Source organism: Oreochromis aureus, linkage group 7, assembly GCF_013358895.1.
Source record: "Oreochromis aureus strain Israel breed Guangdong linkage group 7, ZZ_aureus, whole genome shotgun sequence".
NCBI classification, from domain to species: Eukaryota; Metazoa; Chordata; class Actinopteri; order Cichliformes; family Cichlidae; genus Oreochromis; species Oreochromis aureus.
This window is the reverse complement of record NC_052948.1, coordinates 1,669,317-1,690,393: the sequence shown is the minus strand read 5'-3', so window position 1 is coordinate 1,690,393 and position 21,077 is coordinate 1,669,317. Positions and strand designations below refer to the sequence as shown.

The 21,077-nt window shown below is 44.7% G+C and overlaps 1 protein-coding gene across 7 annotated transcripts in view; it reads right to left on the bottom strand.

Annotated features, from left to right (window-relative positions):
* slc45a3 (solute carrier family 45 member 3) overlaps nucleotides 1–21,077 on the bottom strand; it is a 55,828-nt gene that overhangs the window by 6,138 nt on the left and 28,613 nt on the right. For all 7 annotated transcript variants that reach the window (XM_039615566.1, XM_039615560.1, XM_039615561.1 and 4 more), the window contains 3 exons: nucleotides 16,531–16,893; nucleotides 9,854–10,044; nucleotides 9,072–9,735 (listed from right to left, as the gene is read on the bottom strand). In XM_039615566.1, the coding sequence (XP_039471500.1) occupies nucleotides 9,072–9,735; nucleotides 9,854–10,044; nucleotides 16,531–16,678 (1,003 nt within the window). In that variant the 5' untranslated portion in view covers nucleotides 16,679–16,893. The remainder of the gene's footprint in view (nucleotides 1–9,071; nucleotides 9,736–9,853; nucleotides 10,045–16,530; nucleotides 16,894–21,077) is intronic.

The following is a 21,077-nucleotide window of genomic DNA, read 5'->3' as shown; positions in this document are numbered from 1 at the left end:
AAAAAAAGAGGGCCATGCAACTGTAAACAACGCAGATCACCGTCATCCGGAGGAACATCTGCAGACGGAATGATGTGGCGTAATAACAGCCGCTGCATTTCAGATTAAACAAATGAAACTCAGACCTCAGATATGTGTGCTTTGGCCGTCTAGTTGACTTGAATGAACACGCTCTTTGTGTGCCGATTCCTTGACATTAATGCTTTTTGAGTGTGACATTCCTCATGGTCCAGCAAGCACCGGGAGTAGGAACAGAAGAAAATTAGAAAGTAAACAAAGTAAAGAATGAAAGAGGCGGACAAAGAGGAGTATGAACAGAATGTGGATGGATGGATAAAAATGTCAAATGAGAGAGGGCAAAAGGTAAAGGGGGGTGATCCCCAGATTTAAGGATACATTTGTAGTATATATGGTAGCGGTGTAGGAAGGACAGCTAGACAGGTTTCTTTTTTCTAAGGTCATAATGGTCATTTTTCTGAGCATATCTGCGCTTCAGATAAAATGTTGTACTTTAAGAAAACACTTAGATATTTAGAAGCACAAACTTCTGTGAGAACTTTTAAATATTTATTTGATATTTATTGGGAATTTTGATTATTCATGTTTCTGTCACCCGGACACTTGAGCAGCTACTCGGTGTATTGTAGACAGCTGCTGCAAGATAAAGAGATAATATCAGCCAAAAATGCTACTTAGAAAAAAGTATGGGAACATGTACTTTTCAAGTTATTTTAAATAGATAATGGCTGCTTTGACCTACTTTACTCAACCAAGTATGTCAGGGGGGGAGGTCAGATGCAGGGTATGCATTTTTCTGGCTGGATGAATCCACCAAATTAAGTTTCAGGACTGTCAGAAGTCTGTACACCGTCAGTTGTTGGTTTGTGAAGTAAATGACGAGGAGGTAACGGAGAAATCTCCCCATGGAGCCAAGAAGAGGCAGTTTCAGTTGACCCATCTCATTTGTCCCGTCCCCAGCAGGAAACCATTCTTACACCCAGATTTCTTTGGTGGGACCCCAGCATTTACAGCTCTTGTCCAGATATAAATACGAGTCAGCTGGAAGATGCTCCGGTTCAGGAGAGAAGCTACAGGATTCCAGAGTGATCGGTACCAGTGCTGCAGAAAGCTGACGTTTCCAGTAGTGCAGTCTATTGATCTGCTGCCAAAAAAGATGCAGAGATTTTGTAATGAATTCAGATATTTAAATTCCACGTCTAACTTTGATCCGTGCTTCACGCCTAGAATCGATGATCTGTTGGGAAAAACATCCTGGACCTAAACACATCAGCACTTTGAACTAAAGGATATCGGCAGCTGGCCTCAGCACCGGAGGTAAGAGAATTCACAGCCTTCGAGTGTATTCCAAGATGGCGCCGCGCATGGATGCCCTGGTGCTTCAGTGCGTTACTTCTGTTTTGTTTTTGTGCATAACTTGTGAGTCTGGGCACTCCTCTGGATATTCTTACACCAGAGAAGAGCTTCTTAACTGCAGGACTACAACACCTGTGGATTTATTTCCAATATTTGTCACATCTGCAGCAGATTTACTACAGACTTTGATCAGGAAAGTGAGACGCCGAAGGAGAGGAAAGCGAGCCGGCGCACTCGTGCGTCTGAGGAGACGCGGACTACAAACTGCTCTTCCTGGGATCTTCCTTTCCAACGTACACTCACTCCGGAACAAGATGGATGAGCTGGCCCTGATGAGAAGCATGAACAGAGACTTTGCCTCCTCCTGTGTCTTATGTTTTACGGAGTCGTGACTCTGTGAGGACATCCCGGACTGCGCGCTCAATTTGGAGGGTTTTCATCTGCTGCGCGTGGACCGGCAGGCCTCTCTCTCTGGTAAGACCACAGGTGGAGGTGTCTGCTTCTAGATTAATAGTGGCCGGTGCACAGATGTAACAGTGATTGCTCAGCACTGCTCTTCCTCTCTGGAATACCTTTTTATTCACTGCAAACCGTTTTATTCTCCGCGGGAGTTTGCTTCATTCATCTTGGCCGCTGTTTACATCCCGCCAGATGCGGATGTGCAGGCAGCTCAGTGCGCCCTCATGAGCAGATACTGCACATGGAGCAGACATTCCCGGACTCTCTCATTATTGCTCTTGGGGACTTTAATAAAGCCAATCTGAGCCAAGAGCTTCCCAAATACAAGCAATATATTAAATGCCCGACCAGAGAGGAGAGGACATTGGACCACTGTTACAGCACGATCAGCGGGGCCTATCGCGCGGTGCCCCGCGCTTCACTCGGACTTTCTGACCACGTCAGAAAGTCCGACCACTCATTCCTCCACCTCTCCCCCCTCCATAGAGCCATCACCACCATCAAACACTTCACCTACAACACCTCCCTCCTCACCCCACACCAAGGAGGATTTCACACCACCTTCTCCCACCACAACTCTTCATATTCATGAAGCAGATGTGAGGAAGCAGTTTAAGAGTCTGAATGCTCGGAAAGCTCCTGGCCCAGACGGTGTGTCTCCTGCTACCCTCAGACACTGTGCAAACGAGCTGGCCCCAGTGTTTTCTGGCATTTTCAACTCCTCACTGCAGGCATGTCATGTGCCTGTCTGCTTCAAGTCCTCCACCATAATCCCTGTCCCCAAGAAACCAAGGATCACTGGACTAAATGACTACAGACCTGTGGCTCTGACATCTGTGGTCATGAAGTCATTTGAGCGCCTGGTTCTCTCCTACCTCAAGACCCTCACGGCCCCCTCCTGGACCCCCTGCAGTTTGCATACAGAGCCAACAGGTCTGTAGATGATGCTATCAACATGGCTCTACACTTCATCCTGCAGCATCTGGATTCCCCAGGAACCTACGCCAGGATCCTGTTTGTGGACTTCAGCTCTGCCTTCAACACCATCCTTCCAGACCATCTCCAAGGCAAGCTTTCCCAGATGAATGTGCCTGATCCCATCTGCCGGTGGATCACTGACTTCCTGACGGACAGGAAGCAGCATGTGAGGCTGGGAAAGAATGTCTCGACTCCCGGACCATCAGCACCGGCTCCCCTCAGGGCTGTGTTCTTTCTCCTCTGCTCTTCTCCCTGTACACTAACTGCTGCACCTCCACCCACCAGTCTGTCAAGCTAATCAAGTTTGCAGATGACACCACCGTTATTGGACTCATCTCGGACGGGGATGAGTCTGCCTACAGGAGGGAGGGTGAACGTCTGGTGTCCTGGTGCAGCCACAACAACCTGGTGCTGAATGCCCAGAAGACAGTGGAGATTATTGTGGACTTCAGGAAGCACACAGCCTCACTCCCCCCCCATCATCCTGACTGACACCCTCATCACCACTGTGGACTCATTGCGCTTCCTGGGTACCACCATCACCCAGGACCTGAAGTGGGAGCCCACCATCACCTCCGTCATAAAGAAAGCCCAGCAGAGGATGTACTTCCTGAGACAGCTGAATAAATTCAACCTGCCAACATGGACGATGATGCAATTCTACACTGCAATCATCGAGTCCATCCTCATCACCGTGTGGTACGCTGGAGCCACCAGAGGTGTGGAGTCGAGTCACATGACTTGGACTCGAGTCAGACTCGAGTCATTAATTTTATGACTTTAGACTTGACTTGAAAAAAGGTTGTAAGACTTGTGACTTGACTTGGACTTTTACACCAGTGACTTGGGACTTGAATTGGACTTGAACCTGTTTACTTGAAAAGACTTGATATTTTACCCAAATCTAAAATTTAACATATTATATAAAAAGTGCGGACCATTAATTCACTTTATTCATTCATTCATTCTTACCACACTCCGTATGTATGTGAGCGTGGGCTGTAGCACAGCCAATCAAATTAACCAGATTTGAAAAAACAAGAACAAAAACGCCGAGCCAAAAATGCTTCCAAGAGTAATTTCTTTCGGGTACATAAACTACGAAGTAGTCAACAAAAAACGAAATGCAATATGCAAAACATGCAAGAAGAGAATCACAGACGGAGATGGAACAACTTCCAACTTTGTCCGACATTTGAAGTTGCATAAAGAACGGTAGGTGGTGCTTTTTTTTTTTTTTTTACGATGAGACAGCTGACTTAGCTAACTTCATCTTATTAGCAAATGTTCTTCGGCTACGTTGATGATACTGTTTGGCTTTAACAGGTATGATATGTTTGTCATGCTATTTTAAATCGGTCCTGCAAGCGCATCCAAGAATAACATGCAACTTGTTAGCTCAGAATTGTCGGTGAATGGTGAGCAGGGTCCGTTTCAGAAAGTGGGTTCTGTAGCTGTACTCAGTCTCTCTCGTCTCCTCCCCATCATTAACCCCAGAGATTTAACCCAGTTTAGACTGACAAATATTTATTTTACCATCACATCACAATTCAAAATCACTGTGTTTAATTTGCAATTAGTGTATGGTCGTGTTTAACTTTTGCATGTCTGAGCCTGGGAAATTTTTTTTTGGTTAGAAAATCTGGCCCACCTTAGTGTGTAATTGAGTAGTCCTGCTATACATGGCCTTTTTCTTCTGTCATTTATGTCAATACATCAAATAAAATACTTTGATCTTATATTATTAGCTGTTGTTTATTTGCAAAGGTTATTCTCAACAGGGATGCTAGACAAAAACGGCGTTTTCTACAGACAGCCTAGCATACGCTCTCCACTTGCGAGTGAAAAAAGAAAAAGAAAAAACACCCCTTCCCTATTGGTGTTAGAGTTTACCATGTCAGCCAATCAAAAAAATGATAAGGCAACATGTGACATTTGGTTGTTTAGGGAGAAGGGAAGTTTTAGGAGTGACACCCGCGACGGAAAGCGGGCGAGCGAAAGAAAGAGAGAGAGAGAGTTTTCATATGTGAGACATTAGTGACGTTTAGCGTGTTTGGAGGCTGTAGTTAGTTTGTTGTGTAGTTATTGTTTTGTATTGTGTGTCGGTTAGACTGCTGAATTTCATATTTGATCTAAAAAAGCTGTCAAAGGCAGATTCCAGTGTAAACGCTGTCTCCACATAGAAAACTGGACTGATGCACCTCCAGTTGTCAGACCTGCAGGGTTTAGGCCTGTGGTGTTCTCCTCTGTCTTATACTGAACACAAACTACATTTTTGGACTGGCACAAATAATTTTTGTGCCTTCTTATTTGATGCAGCACACCTGATTGTTCTGTAAATAGATTTAAATGGTTATATAAAAACGCCTGAGGCCTTGGCTGCATTTTTAGGTAAATAGTACCATATAACTTTGTTGTTTGCAAAACTTGTGCATAATTTTTAGAAATGTACAATTTCTATTTGCATTTCAAGTTATGAAAATGATTCGTTAAACATGTAAAAAAATATAACTTTTTTCTACTCGGATTCTGAATTTTTTGTCTGAATTTAGATCAACTGTGCTAATATAGTATACCAAAATGAAAAAAATAACTCAAATTTCAGATATTTGAGGTTGTGCTGTAAATAATGATACCAAACAAGGCAAGAGAAACATATTTTAAAAGTGAAATATAGAAGTAAAATCAAAAGTAGTCAAGAACGCCAATTATACCGGGACCCCAGAGGGTTAAAAAAAAAGACTTGAAAGGACTTGAAATTCAGTTTCGGACTTGGCACTTGACTTGAAAGTTGTCTGTCTTGACTTGCGACTTGACTCTGACTTGCTTGACTTTACTTGAGACTTGACTTGTGACTTGAGGATAAAGACTTGGGACTTACTTGAGACTTGCAAAACAATGACTTGGTCCCACCTCTGGGAGCCACTATCAGGGACAAACAGAGACTGCAGCGTGTTGTGCGCTCTGCTGAGAAGGTGATTGGCTGCAGACTCCCATCTCTGCAGGACCTGTACACCTCCAGGACACTGGGGCGTGCAGCTCGGATCACAGCTGACCCTTCTCACCCTGGACACAGTCTGTTTGACCTGCTCCCCTCAGGCAGGAGGCTCCGGTCCATTCGCACCAGAACCTCTCGCCATAAGAACAGTTTCCTCCCCTCTGCTGTTGGACTCATGAACAATAACCACATGACTGTTCCCACCACTAACACATGACCCTACACTGTGTTCACTGCATCATTCCATGTTTGGACCTGATGATCACCTGCATTCATGTATATATCTATCTACTTAGCACTTTTAATTCTTATTTTTATGTCTATTTAAGCGTTATCTGACAGTATGTTTGCACTAAGTACCACAGCAATTTCCTAATGTTGTAAACCTGCTCAACATTTGGCAATAAAACCCTTTCTGATTCTGATACCTGTTTAGTTATGTCATTGACCTCCAGGGGGCGCCAGCCACATTTCAGTGACTGAATTGCTGAGCGATGTGTCAGAATTTTCAGCAGAATGTCTGGATGATGTGGTGGTGTACAGTTGGGCCTGGGAGGAGTAAATAAATCCTACAACAATGAAGGCTCTTGGGTTGGGCATCAACCCTCGCCGCTGCACAGGCACCCATAGAGTACCTGAGCTTTGTTGTTAGTTAGGCAGGGTCAAGTTACAAGCTGGGAAAATTGATGCTATCCAGTCCTTTCCTGTTCCACTGAGAGGAAGGGTGAGCTGAAAGGCTTCATATGCCTGGTTGGGTGGTACAGAAAATTTACCCCCCCATTGGCAGAGAGTTGAGTGACTTCACCAAGAATTTAGCCCCTAACAAGGTACTAAGGTAATGGAGAAATGCACAAGAGCATTCAAAGATCCGATGTTCTCCACAGGCCTGAATTTGATGAGCCATTCATCCAGCAGAGATGCGGTCCTCCTACAAAGAGGGGAGGCCAGTGTTATTCCTCTGCTGAAAGCTGTTGGGCAGAGAGGTGAGGTACTTGATGTCTGTGAAGGTTCTCAGTCATCCAGGTCATCGTAGTCAAAGGAGTTTGCAAAGAAAAGCGTCTGGACTTCTTTAAGTTGCTTGAAGACGTTTCACCTCTCATCCGAGAAGCTTCTTCAGTTCTAAGGTCAAATGGCCGAGAGTCCCAGATTTAAACTCAGTGGGAGTATCCCCAAGGAGGGACAAAGGACCCCTGGTGATCCTCTAATCACATGCGCCAAGGTGTGAAAGCGGGTGTGGGACCTAATCAGCCCGGGTTTCGGGTGAGCTCGTTGTGAAACCTGGCCCCACCTTGTCATGTGAATTCCTGAGGTCAGATGGCCCAGGATGTGAGTGGGCGTTAAGGCGTCTGGGGAGGGAACTCAAAACTGGATTATAAATGGCAGACAGTTGGTGTCGTAAACCACCGCCTCTGTTCAAAGATGGTTGCTCACAGTGGACATAGATGGCCTCTTTCACTCCTCTTTCAAACCATCTGTCCTCTCTGTCCAAAATGTGAACATTGGCATCCTCGAAAGAGTGACCTTTATCCTTAAGATGCAGGTGGACTGCTGAGTCTTGTCCTGTGGAGGTGGCTCTTCTATGTTGTGCCATACGCTTGTGAAGTGGCTGTTTGGTCTCGCCAATGTAGAGGTCTGGGCATTCCTCGCTGCACTGTACAGCATACACCACGTTGTTCAGTCTGTGTTTTGGAGTTTTGTCTTTCGGGTGAACCAGTTTCTGTCTGAGTGTGTTGCTGGGTCTGAAGTACACTGGGATGTCGTGCTTGGAGAAAACTCTCCTGAGTTTCTCTGATACACCGGCTACATAGGGGATGACAACGTTGTTGCGTTTGTCTTTCTTATCCTCCCTCGCTGGTGTCTGATCTTCTTTTCCGTGCCTCTTTGCTGACTTTATGAACGCCCAGTTAGGATAACCGCATGTTTTCAGTGCTTCCTTTACATGTGTATGTTCCTTCTTTTTCCCTTCAGGCTTAGAGGGAACATGTTCTGCCCGGTGGTGTAGGGTACTTGATGGTAGAAATGAGTGTTTAGCAATGAAGTGGCATTTGAATCCTTCAGATATCATCTCTGCTGGGATGCCACTTCCTCATGGAGACTGATCATCACGCCCCCCAGTGGCTGTCTAATGTGGTGGCTGATTGACTGACTAGAAAAACTGAATAGTGAAATCTTTATCCCTGCTGGAGTGAGAGGAGGTAATGAAAATGTATTCCATTACTGCTTTGCTGCATTTTGTTTTAGGTAATAACATTTTCTGGGCACAGCTGCACTTTAGGAAAACGTTTGCACATTAAGAAGCACAAACCCAGACGTCAGAACATGCGTGGGCTTGTGTGGTTATATGATCTTAAAGTAAATAACATATTTGTGGGTCATGATGGTGACAGTTTTAATTCCAGGCTATAACAGAAAAAATGTTACATGGCTTAACTGTCAAATTAAGTAAATTAAAATGAATTCAAATTTCATTTGTAAATTAAATGTTTGATAAATAAAAATAACTAAAGTTGGTTTGCACCAAATCCTGCCTCTGCCTGGCATGATTGGTCACTTGGGTCCAATCAAACAGCTCAGCAGCTTTCTGTGATGGGGACCGATTTGCTGCGTAATTTGCAGTTTTCTGCACAGCGTAGCCCCTCGTTTAGAAACGAGCTTGTCGATGTGCTTTGGCTGGTCTTTCTGTGGTTGCGCGGTGACTGTTGCAAACAGTCATCTAAAACAATGAAGAAATATTGCAGTAAAAGGCGTTTTACAACAGCAAGAAATAAAAGCTAGACTGTAATATGAAACAATACATTTTTTTATATCGTCATCCGATATATTTCGGCATATCGCACAGCCCTAAGCAGGAGTGGAGCACAATACCTGAAATTTTGAAGTGGATTTACTTGACATGCTTAAAGAAAAAAAAAAAAAAAGGTGTAACTTCATAAAACGCTCACAATCCTATCTGCAGTGTTGTATCGGTGTGTTAGTCTGAGCCATCGTTTCTGTGTACATCAGATACCCTGAGACAAACCAGAAACGGATGCATGTTAACAGATACACAGGATTCCAGGTCAGCCGTGTGCCACGATGACAAGAAAAGGAGGACACGTCCTGCATCAGATTAGCACAACAAGCACCGGTAATCAGGTATTTGTGCATTTAAGACTTTTTTTGGGGCAATGCCATACTGTCCACAGAGCTAGATACACATTTTTAAAGATGCAAGACATAAATCTTACATCATATGCATGTAATGTAAAAAGAGGAATCTGACCTTCATCATATCTTTGTTTGGACACACTCCCTGGTAATGCACTGGGCACGCCCTCGTAAAGGCCTTCACCCACAAAGTCTGTGTAGAAAAGCATAAAAGACATGACAGCCATCCAGCTGCAGAGCTGAGCCACGCACAGCTGCCTCATCACCCGTGGAATGTGGCAGTAGCTCCTGTAAATGGCCGGCGTCATGGACCAGCATGTCCTCAGTAAGCACATCAGGGGTCCAGACTTGAGGAGCCTCAGCTTGCACTTCAGTAGGTAGCAGCACGAGCGTGGCACGCCGCACCGGCCGGCCTCCATCACGCCGGTCCCCGGCTCCAGTAGAGATCCCGACTCTCCCGAACCGCTGTTAGCACAAAAGGGTTCCTCGGACACGTTCATGGTGATTAGCACACTGGAGATGAAGATGAGGATGAGGAGGGAAAAGAGGCACTCTGCTTGGCCTCCCAAGTAAACAGAGAGCAGGCCGTGACTCCAGTCCAGCGCAGGTAGCAAATAACCCACACAGCCTCCCAAGCTCACCATGAAGGAGAACATGGCAAAGGCTTGGCTGCAGTCCTCCTCATCCCGATACAAGTCTGACAGAAGAGCCTCCAGCGGTGTGAAGCAAACTTGTCCACAGAAGTCAAGGAGTCCAACACCAAGGATCAGGAAGCCCACCTGGAACACGGAGGAAACGCACGGTTACATGGAGGAAACAGTCTTCAACCGAATAAACTCTCGGGAAGAATTTACCCTTTGTCTGAAAAACTCAAATTCAAACAAACATTTTACACACCTGGAGCGTTTGGCCACCCCAAGCAACGTGGGCTGCCAGGACGTCAGCGTGGGGAATAATGAAAAGCGCCAGAAGGACTCCCATCGAAAACAGCCAGATGAAAGGCCGCCTCCTGCCGTAACTGCTGTTGCACTGGTCACTGGCTGAGCCGATCAGGGGGATGAACAACAGGCCAAGCACTGGCCCGATGCCTGCAGGTACAACCAGGCAAACACAGAAGTCAGAGATCATACTAACAATCAATAAGATGCAAAGACAAAGTATAAGGAAATACGGACAATGTTGGGGAAAACATGTATTCACAGATGTCGATGTGGCGGAAAAATCCAAAGCAATCCCTATCAACTCAAACATGCCTTTGCCACAAACACCAGTATGGTTAAAAGGTACTAGAACTGGTTGGGTGGAGCCTGATTTTTACTGGTTGCCTTAGAACCTCTTTGTTATCGACCTCAGGGGTGAACTGCATGCGTCTCTCTGCCATCATTAATGACTGCTGAGGTGACGGTTCCTACAGATGGCTCGCTGCCTGAAGGTAGCAGTCATCCTTTACACGTGGCTGGGTCTGACTAATTAGAACACACCATGAGACGCTGGTCCACACACAGACGTCCACACAAGATCTAATGTGATGAGATCTCGGGGCTAGATTTTGACATTTAAGAAGGTGCCCCATGGAGTACTCTTACATCATTTCTCATCAAAAGGAATTCGTGTGTGCCCAGTGGCCACGCTGTCCTTCATTAAGTGTTTACAGAACGCACGAAAAATAAAAATACACAGAAGCCTGTTAATCACGAACGCTGTTCTACAGCACCTCTAACGTGACATGTGTGTGTTAGAGTCTGGTGTAAAAGTAAAGCAGCAAATATGGGGAAGAAACTTTAGGTCAGAAAGACCCGAAAAGATCAATTCTACCACCAAAGAAACAGGTCATCGCTCTCGTTCCTCCTTCAAACTGATCCAGCTTAACCGCAAGTTCCAGTTTCTGCAGAAAGCCCGAGCTCTGGTGGATCTGTGTGCTGTACCTGGAGGGTGGTTGCAAGTAGCGTCTAAGTTTATGCCAGTTTCAAGTCTGATTATTGGTGTTGACTTGGTCCCCATTAAGCCTATCGCCAACGTAAAGGCCATCGCCCACTGAGAAATGCAGACAGACTCTCAGAAAGGAGCTTCAGACTTGGAAAGTGGATGTTGTGTTAAACGACGGAGCCCCAAACGTGGGAGCATGATGCCTTTTCCCAAGCTCGTCTGACTCTCATGGCTCTGAAGTTGGCCTCTGAGTTTCTTACCAACGGTGGCACCTTTGTCTCCAAAGAGACGAACGTTCAAAAAGTAGTACAACATGGATACACAAGCAAGATCAGTTTGCACTCTTTCTGCAGTTTGACAAGAAAGTGAAACATGAAGAGAATACTTAAAAGCATGCAAACTGAAAGGAGCCACTTAAACTGGGAAATGGAGACAGCTAGGTAAACTGAGAAAGACGAACAAAGGCTACGTTCACACTGCAGGCGAAAGCGCATCAAATCCGACTTTTTTGACCCTATGCGACCCGTATCCGATCATGGTATGACAGTGTGAACGGCACGAATCCGATATTTTCAAATCCAATCTGGGTCACTTTCGTATGTGTTACTGAATCTGATACATATCCGATGTTTTAGAAAGCAACTGCTGTTTGAACGGTCATGTCGCATTAAATCCGTCTTTTACGTCACTGACACAAGACAGACGCCGATTATCAGCGCCCGATAGGACATCGTGAACGCTTCCTGGCCATCCAGTGTAGATGTCAGTGAAACTGTTGGGAAGACAACGTGAACATTTTATTTGTACTGTATAATCTGCAGATTCTGACAGAAATCTGCAACTATCCTTTGAAGCACCGCTCCTCTAAAACAGCAATAAGGATCATTATTAGGTTATTTGCATTATTATGTAAATAACAAAATAACTTAAAGCAAAAATTGGGAAACGTAAAGTCCGAAGTCTTTATATTAAGGGCCATCAGTCAAACAATATTGTTTGCTCTGGGTCTAAACAGAGCGCGTTGTGTGTGACGTCTTCTTTTGCGCATGCGGGCCGCTTTGAGGGTTCACACTAGAGCGCGTTTGCTGTCGCATTTTATTTGTAGTGTGAACAAGCAGACAAAAAAATCCGATTTGATCAAAAAATCGGAATTGAGCATGAAGACCTGCAGTGTGAACGTAGCCAAATACGCTGCTGCCAGCGAGTCTACCCTCGATCACATTTCTCCCTCGTGCAGCTGTGGAGGCCCCTCAAAACAATCCTTATCATCTACAGCTGGAAGTGTCGCTGCATCACACATTCCCCACTCACTCTTACCTCTCCTAAACACAATGCAAGCTCCTGTTTAGAAACACGCATGTGTGCTATGAAAAATAGCCAATACAATGAATAAAAAAGCGTCACATGTGCTCAACTAAACGTACTTACGATTAAATGCTAGAAAGCAGAACGCTCTCTGCCCCAGTAGGAGAAACTAGAGAAAGAAAGTAATTACTGTTGGATGAAGCAACCACAAATGGCTATTAGATACAGTAGACAGCAGCCATCGGAGAACTTGACACTGTTGCTTGGGGAAATTAGCTATAAGCCTCCCAAGACACAATATCCATCTTCATTCAAATAACATTCCGGCACTCCATTATAATACAAGCATATAGGAATTAGGTAGAAAGCCATTTCCAGACTGGCTTACAGTGCAGCGTGTTTGAGAGGAACACTACAATGAAGTCATTTTTCTTCATATCACAAGCAGCTGTTAGAGAAGTGCAAGAGTAGGAGTGGATATTGTTTTATACAGCTGAATGGCCATTTCTGTTGTGCACTCTGAGCCTTTTGTTACGGTGGAATTATATCTATCATCAGTACAGTCACAAGGCAACGTCTCAAACAGACGCCTGTAGTGAGGACCACGGGAATGCCATTTGCACTTACAGGATAAAGCAACTATTCATATTAGCACACTGTACAAATGCTAACAGTCCAGTCAGACAGGTAAAGTGGATAACAGTGATCGTCTCTTTTTCCTCAGTAGGGATGTTACTTTGTCACGTACCACCCACCGAAACGCTGTGGCAGACCAAAGGTCATGAACTCATTTTTAGTTTGTAGCCCACATGTCGAACAATTTCAACTAAAGTGGGCCTTCCCTGTAACAGCAGTCACCGAACCGGCTCATTAATGCAAATATCCAATTAGCCAATGCCATGGCAGCAACTAATAGTATTTAGGCATATACAGATGGTCAACATGGTATGCAGGCAACCCACTGAAGTTCAAATCAAGCATCAGGCTACAATCACCAAAACTGGACAACAGGAGATTGGGAAAATGTTGCCTGGTTGGATAAGTATTGACTTCTGAATTTGGCGTCAACAACATTAAAGCACAGATACATCGAGCCTTGTATCAACAGTTCAACAGTGCCGTTGGTGTAATGGTCTGAGTACTGCTGGTGACCCTGTCTATACTGACTACATCCTCTGATGGCTTCCAGCAGGATGAAGCACCATCCCACAAAGCTCAGACATCTCAAACTGGTTTCTTAAACACGACAATGAGCTCACTGCACTCTAATGGCCTCCACAGCCATCAGATGCCAATCCAAGAGAGTATCCTTTGGGATGTAGTGGCGCAGGGGATTTGGTCCATTTCAGCATCACCACCTTTGGCTGAAGTTTCCAACAATTCAGGCTACGTCCACACTAATGCGTTTTCGTTTGAAAACACATCGTTTTCTCTCCGTTTTGGCCTCCTGTCTACACTGAGACGGCGTTTTCGTTCAAGGAAAACGCAGCGTTTTGAAAACGCATACATTTGAAAACGGTCGCAGTGTGGACAGCGAAAACAGAGACTTTCGAAAACGATGACACATGTTAGTCATATGATGCAGTCATGTGACCAATTAAACTAAGATAGCGGAGGGCATTATACAGCAGTTGTTTTGTTTGACAGCCCTATTAAAGGTTAATATCAGTCTGTACGTGCTCCAGACAGCTTTTCTTCAAATTCTTTAATTCTCACTCGCTTTTGCAACTTTGTACTTTTGTGTTACTCGCAGCAACAACTCCACCTCATTGTTAGTCCCTCTAAAAAACTCGGTGCTTTTCCTCGACATTCTGCTGCGACGTTTCAAAGAGCCGGAAAGTAAATAAACGGCAGACAGAAATGAGGCAGGTCGAATCTTCTTGTGCTTCACGCATGCGCAGGACTGGAACATAAACGTTTTCGCCCGTTTCAATGTGGACGCGCAACTCTGTGAAAACGACTGAAAACACTAGTGTGGACGCGGAGCGTTTTCAGACAAAAACGGTGTTTTCAAATTTATCCGGGCTAGTGTGGACGTAGCCTCTGACCTGTGGTTTGAATAAAATGTATTCATTTGAAGAACTCCTGAAAGGGTAGTGCTAACGACCTGATTACTAGCAGGCTGCCAATCAAGGTGAATTTTAGCTCGTGTTCCAAGAATAAGAGAATACTTTAAATCAAATTATCGTTAAGAATAGATCCACATTAAATGTAATTTGCCTCATTATAATTTAATAATAGCATCTTGACATTCACCCAACACAGCTGAAACACCTCTGCACTCTTTTGGAAAGAACGTGTTTGTGTGAAGAGCGGTTACATCCATTACCGTCATCATCATCATCATCATCATCAAAGGGGAAACACAAGGATGTCATCCCTGTTTATTAGTTTGATTTCCAAATGAGCGTGAGCTGAAGAAACTGTGGGTTTGGAGAAATGGCCTTTTGTCTACCACTCTGCACTACTGAGAGCCGTCGCCATCACGCCTCACACCAGCAGAAATGGTATTGGTTATAGGCAATAAGATCATCTAACCCTACACTCGTGACACAACCTATTAATTACTTTCAATGGAATCAGTCCCGGTGGCGAAATTTTGCAGGTCCAGTGGGCATTTTGGAGACCTGTGGTGGGAAGGTCCTTACACACCGGCGTAAGCAAATAAGCCTCAAATACATACAGCACCAGAGGCAAAGTGAATTATGCTTTAGTGAATTGTAACGGTGCTCTCACCAACTGAAAACACTCCAAGGTGTGAAATATGCAGAGCAAAATAGGTAAAAAAAGGTCAAAGACAAAACACATTATGTGAGCTGGGAGGAGTTCAATCAAAGCCAGGTATTTATTGCAGCACCTGGTAGTCACATATTACTACTTCAATTTATGGTATTTTTAAAGCAAATATCAATAAAAGCAAGAGCACTGTTAGATTTAAAGAAATATGTTGAACTGTATTTTCATGTAAGCAACAAAGTAGGGTTAATATGGTGACATTACAGTGGCTCCAAACACTGAATGAAGCAGCTCTGTGTGTCCGACAGCCTGGAGGACGTGGCTCTTCCTCCCACAGTTCTCCTCCCTGCTGCCTGATTGCCACACTGACAAAACAGGTGAGTTGGCCACTTACCTCCATAAAGACCTCAATTATGTTTTTATGACCTAAATGGAAGATGGCTGCCCCGAGGCGTACTCGCACTCCCATGCTACACCCCCACCCCCGTGACACACAAATTTAGCTGCCACTGGACAAGGTCACATCTTTCATAAATCAAGCCAACTTATGAAGAGCAAAGGAGTGCACATTCCTTGGAGACTACAACCAGATCTCATATACAGTGCTTCAAATTAATGTTGATAGCTTTACACTTTACACTACAGCAAAACCTACGAAATTCACAGAAACTCTGCTTTTTGTCCTTTTGATCTTTCTGCAGATGCACAAACATTATTATGTTTATTAGTTTGCAACGTATAAAGTGTCACAGAATCACTGATCAGTGTTTCCTTACAGTATATCTGGGCCGAAACACCCAGGTATTATTATATAAATTATATACAATATATATCATATTATTATTGGAGATAATGTGTCATTCAGAGTTAGTACTCTAGACCAGCGGTCCCCAACCCCCGGGTCCGTGAGTCGTTTGGTACCAGGCTGTGAGATTTGATCCTCGGGTGTGAAATTTATGGTTTTCAGGGTTTTTATCGCTGCTAATAAAGTTACACAATTACACAGTGAATTCACCTTTATTATTATATTTACGAAATACCACAGTTTTTGTCTTGGTCGTATAATTTTATTTTGTTGTATTTATCCGCCGCACCTTAAAGGCTGGTCCGTGAAAATATTGTCGGACACTGAACAGGTCCGTGGCGCGAAAACGGTTTGGGACCGCTGGACTCGAGGACAGTCTCCTATTCAGTCCTTGCCAACCAGCCAGGCCTAGCTCAAGGCAAAAACAAGTTTGTTATGCTGGTCTGCTTTTTTGTGCGTTTGTTTGGTTTTTTTTTGTCAAAGAAACTCAGAAACAGGAAATGCTCATTATTAGTCACTCTGATTCCCACCTCTCATGTCTAACGTATCAGTTATACCATAAAACTATTATTTAAAACGCATATCGTCATTTAACCAGCCATCGAGGAGATAGACAGGACATGGAGCTGAAACCTGAGGTCTTGCAGGGGGAATGTAGGTGGGCGGTCCCACCTTTGCCTTTCATGTTTAACAGGAAGAGATGAAACGACGAGAGAGCATGAATACGTGTACGAGAGTGAGGCTTAAGTGCATGCAAACACCCACAGCGCGAGGTGCCGAAAAGGCCTAGTAATTAGTTTACCTAGCACCATGGTCATGTACTGCTCTTCTACTCCAGCCTCCAGCAGCAGTGGAGGAACGTATGTGATCCCAGCTGCCACACAGATCTCCAGGCCACAGGTCAGGGAGTTCAGGAGAACGAGACGCCAATGAGACCTCCATCCAGGCATATTTACAGAGGCTGGGTCGCCTTTCCTTCCCTCTGGGATGGTCACTACTGGGGGCAGGGAAGGGGGGAAGGATCTGGATAGGGACAAAGGGGGGGATGAGGGGAAGCAGATGGTACCCCGGTTGGACCCGAGGAGTGTCGCGAAGGGACAGCAGCAAAGACACTTTGATGTCTCAGATGACCTGGAGGATTCATCCTCTTCTCAGCATTCTGGATCTGAAGAGCAAAAGAAAAGCTTTCAGTACACAGCCACATCATGACCATCGTGCAGAAATTACCAGTTTAAAAGCTAAAATAAAATCTGAGCAAAACCGATTATTCGCAGGATGACACCTGTAAAGCCACTGATGTCAGTGGCTTCAGGTTACACAGGGGGTTATCAGCATCCTTGTAACAGAATACAACCTCACACAGATTGCAATATATGTTGCAAAGACATGGAAATGGCAGCAAAAGTCAAAAAGCAATGATGGATTCTCGGAGCTCTTCACCAACAGCTCCAGGGCAGCACGAACAACAACAGGGAAAGCAGATGAGTCAGCTGGAGCAACGTGGCAAACCATTTGCTATGCAAATTACTCCTCTCTGCTGTTTTCCTTGCTCGCTTTTTTTGCCTCGTTTTAAAATATGTCAGAGATGTGGAAAAAAAATTAACCATTAGCCTTTGGAAAAAAAGTTGAATTTCTCTTTTCTTACTATACCTCACCACGACATTTGACAGGAGCACCAGTATTAGCACCCACACCTCCCTGGGCTACACTGTCATTACTTGCATTATTAAGCTCTGATTGGAGCTTTAGTCACATTTTCAAGTTCTCCTTCAGGATATATTCAGCAGATTATTGTTACCCCTGTTGAACTCAATGAGCAATAAAAGATCTTTGCTGGGCAGAAAGGATCAGGCAAGATGATCAGTCGAGTCACCTGTAACGTATACAACACGTCATCCCATCACCTAACATACCGACGACTGTGACAAATCATCAGCATGTTACGCGTTCTGAGGCGGGAGACGAGTCAGAATGAATCTATACATGTGTTTTACATGTGACATGAAAATCAACCTAACAAATCATCTTGTATGTTAAATCTGTTCACTTCCTGATCCTCAATCACTTTGGAAAACACGATGTAATAGGGTTAAGGTTAGGGAATGGACAACTGGAGCCTCTGCTCGAAGCACGTCTTACCGCCACAAGCGGCTTTCTGTTGGATTCAATTGACAACCCAGAGCGTTTCATAAGGACTTGGAAGGGTACATTTCGCATTACCATGTGACGTCCAGGGGCGGGGCAAATCGTCAGCATGTTACGCGTTGGGAATGATAATGCTCTGACCGTATGTGGCAGGGGTGGCCAACTCCAGGCCTCGAGGGCCGGTGTCCTGCAGGTTTTAGATCTCACCCTGGGTCAGCACAGCTGAATCAAATGTTTAGTTCGTTACCAGGCCTCTGGAGAACTTGAAGACAAGGAGGTCATTTACCCATTTAAATCAGCTGTGTTGGATCAAGGACACATCTAAAACCTGCAGGACACCGGCCCTCGAGGCCTGGAGTTCCCCAACCCCGGTATATGGGCTCAGCACGCCAGACACTACTACAGGATCCAATGTGATGCCAGATAGAGGCAGACTGACAACACCGTCATTGACAGTTTGGTCAAGTTGGTGCTTTTAGGTTCAAAAGAACAACAACTGTATCCTTGTTATTTATCATGTTCACAGACAACCCAAACGCATGTTGAAGCATACGTTCTCCAACATGTTTTTATCATTACCAATAAAAAGTTGTTTAATTCTAGTCAAATCATAACAGCCTCGTGAAACTCTCACTTTCCCAATCAAACAGCATTTATTTACTCCATATACCTGAAAGTGCTCCTCCTATCCCCAATCATTCACCCGTACATGCCAATAAGACGACGAGTCTCTAGAGACAGTTTTTTGAACTAAGTCTGAAAACCAAAAGCAGAATGTTACGTAAACTGTAATATCTGGAAACAGCACGAGAGGCAGATTGATGAAAGTCCTCTAAATAGAAAACTGCAATCCATGAACATCCATGTGCAGATCTCACTGCTTCCTGGAGCAGAAAATAAATAAAAACACAACCAAGAGAAACACTGTCGTCATCATCCACCAATGAGACGGTGTGTTCTGTTAAAGCAGAGGGGCAGAGCACGAACGGTCAGAACAGCCACAACCACAAAAACAACAAGGTGCTATATTTGCATTAGTGTGACATTTATCTGCCAATGCTGCCCATCTGTTCTCTCCCAGCAAACAAAATGAATGTCATCATCTCAGACGAGACTTGGTTAAGCACAGAGATGGGTTCAGTCGGTATTTCAAGGACTTTCCACTTTGCTGGGTGGGAAAAAAAACAACAAAAACCTCTTCAAAAAAACCCCAAAAAACCCCAAAACAAAGCAAAACAAACAAACAAACAAACAAACAAACAAACAAACAAAAAAAACAGCTGATAAAGACATAAAATAGTTGCCAAGCCATTTTCCCCACCAGTGGCTTCTGAATAGTATAGGGTCCATTTAAAATCTCTGATGCCTTTCACAGGCCCTGAGTAAATGTGGTTATCCCAGCTGGACTTTTGTCGAAGCTGGGATGGCACCTAAAGAAAGCTCCAGCCGATCCAGGAGAGAAGGACAACCGCTGCCCAGGCGAAAACCTGTAGTGATCCCATATGTGTCAGGAGTATCGGAACAGTTGAGACGCATTTTTCTAAACACCGGGTCTCTGTGGCTGTTAAACCCCAAAACACGCTGCGCCAAAAACTGTGGTCCACCCAAGGATCGGGTCCCCCGACACAAACAGAGTAACATAGTGTACGCTGTTAAGTGCCAGGAGGATTGCCAGGATTTATACATCGGGAAACCAAACAACCTCTAGCTTTCCCGATCAAACAGGATGGCACAACACAGAAGAGCTACCTCCCCAATCAGGCCAGGACTCTGCAGTTTATTTACACCTACAGGCCAGTGGACACTCTTTCAAGGATGAGGATGTACACATCCTGGACAGGGAGGAACGCTGGTTTGAGCGCCTAAGTCAAGGAGGCCATTTACGTGAAAAGGAAAGACCATCTCTGAATCGAGGAGGGGGCCTAAGGGTACATCTGTCACCATCTTACAATGCTGTGATTGCAGCCATTCCCCAACTCTCTGTAAATGGGACTCATGGCCATTGAGCAGTGTTCTTTGATCAGTGGGTTTTGGTCAGTGGTTGTTGATCAATGGTTATGAGAATTTGCATAATTATGATTAAGGAACTGACCTCACAGCCCATTGTTCCTTCAGTGGGCTGGTTTCAAGCACATTATGCAAATGTACTGTTTATAAGGTTTGGGGAAACCTGCAGTCAGCTGAGACTGAAGAAGTCACTTGGATGAGTGACAAACAAACGCTTCTCCACAAAAGTTGCCATTTTTCGTCCAGATGAACAGATTCAACTTTTGGAGACTTTCACATCATTGCAAATCAGGGACATTGACTGAATGCTATCAACACCACCGCAAGACTTCCTCGGGCATTCATACATTCCCATCTTTGTCATTATGACACTTTTGATATAGAGGCTCTCTGAGAATCTGAAGGACAATGCAACAGTGTTAGCAGGCCGGACCCATCAGGCGCCTGGGTCACAGGGAGAGAGAGGTCCATTTCACACCCGTCAGATCTTATTCCCACCCAGCACTGAAAGACGCCCATCAGGGGATCAGCCTTTGCCCCTGGGCCTGTCTGGCCACTACAACCCCCTACCAATATTCTGTGTGTGTGTGTGCGCGTGTGCATTTCTTCCTCATCCTTCCTCCGAGGTCAGCTTTATCTTTGACCTGCATTCTAAGAGGAACCTTTTGACATCTTTATGGTTCTCGGTGTGAATGCCTTCCACCGCAGCCCCATCTGACTCTCTGTCAGACTTAAAAAGTGGCAAGAATACAGAAATCTGATTTGTTTACGTGAGAAATCGCAGCTCGTCTGGACACACTTTCCCAAATGCATGTCAGATTCCAGTGTTTTGGAAATGAAACAGTCTCGACTGCAAGACAGCAGTGCAGAGTGACATTCATTCACTCACTAATGCTCCTTAAAGTCAAATATAAAATATAGGGTCAGTTTATTGTAAATTGTAGCTCTACAGCCAACAAAGTGTTTGTGTTGCTGTTTTAAAGCAGAATGGAGCTTTCAAGCACTCAAGTCTGCATTTTAGGGAGAGGGGACAAAGGAGACACACACACACAGTCATTCCACTGCTTACTTAATGACACCTGACTCTACAATGCATTCCAGTCATGACCTTCATCTTCACGTAGCCTCGGAGACACAAAGGCACGCTTAGGCTGTTAGACAAATGGCTTTCCTGCTGCTCACCTGACAAATAACACA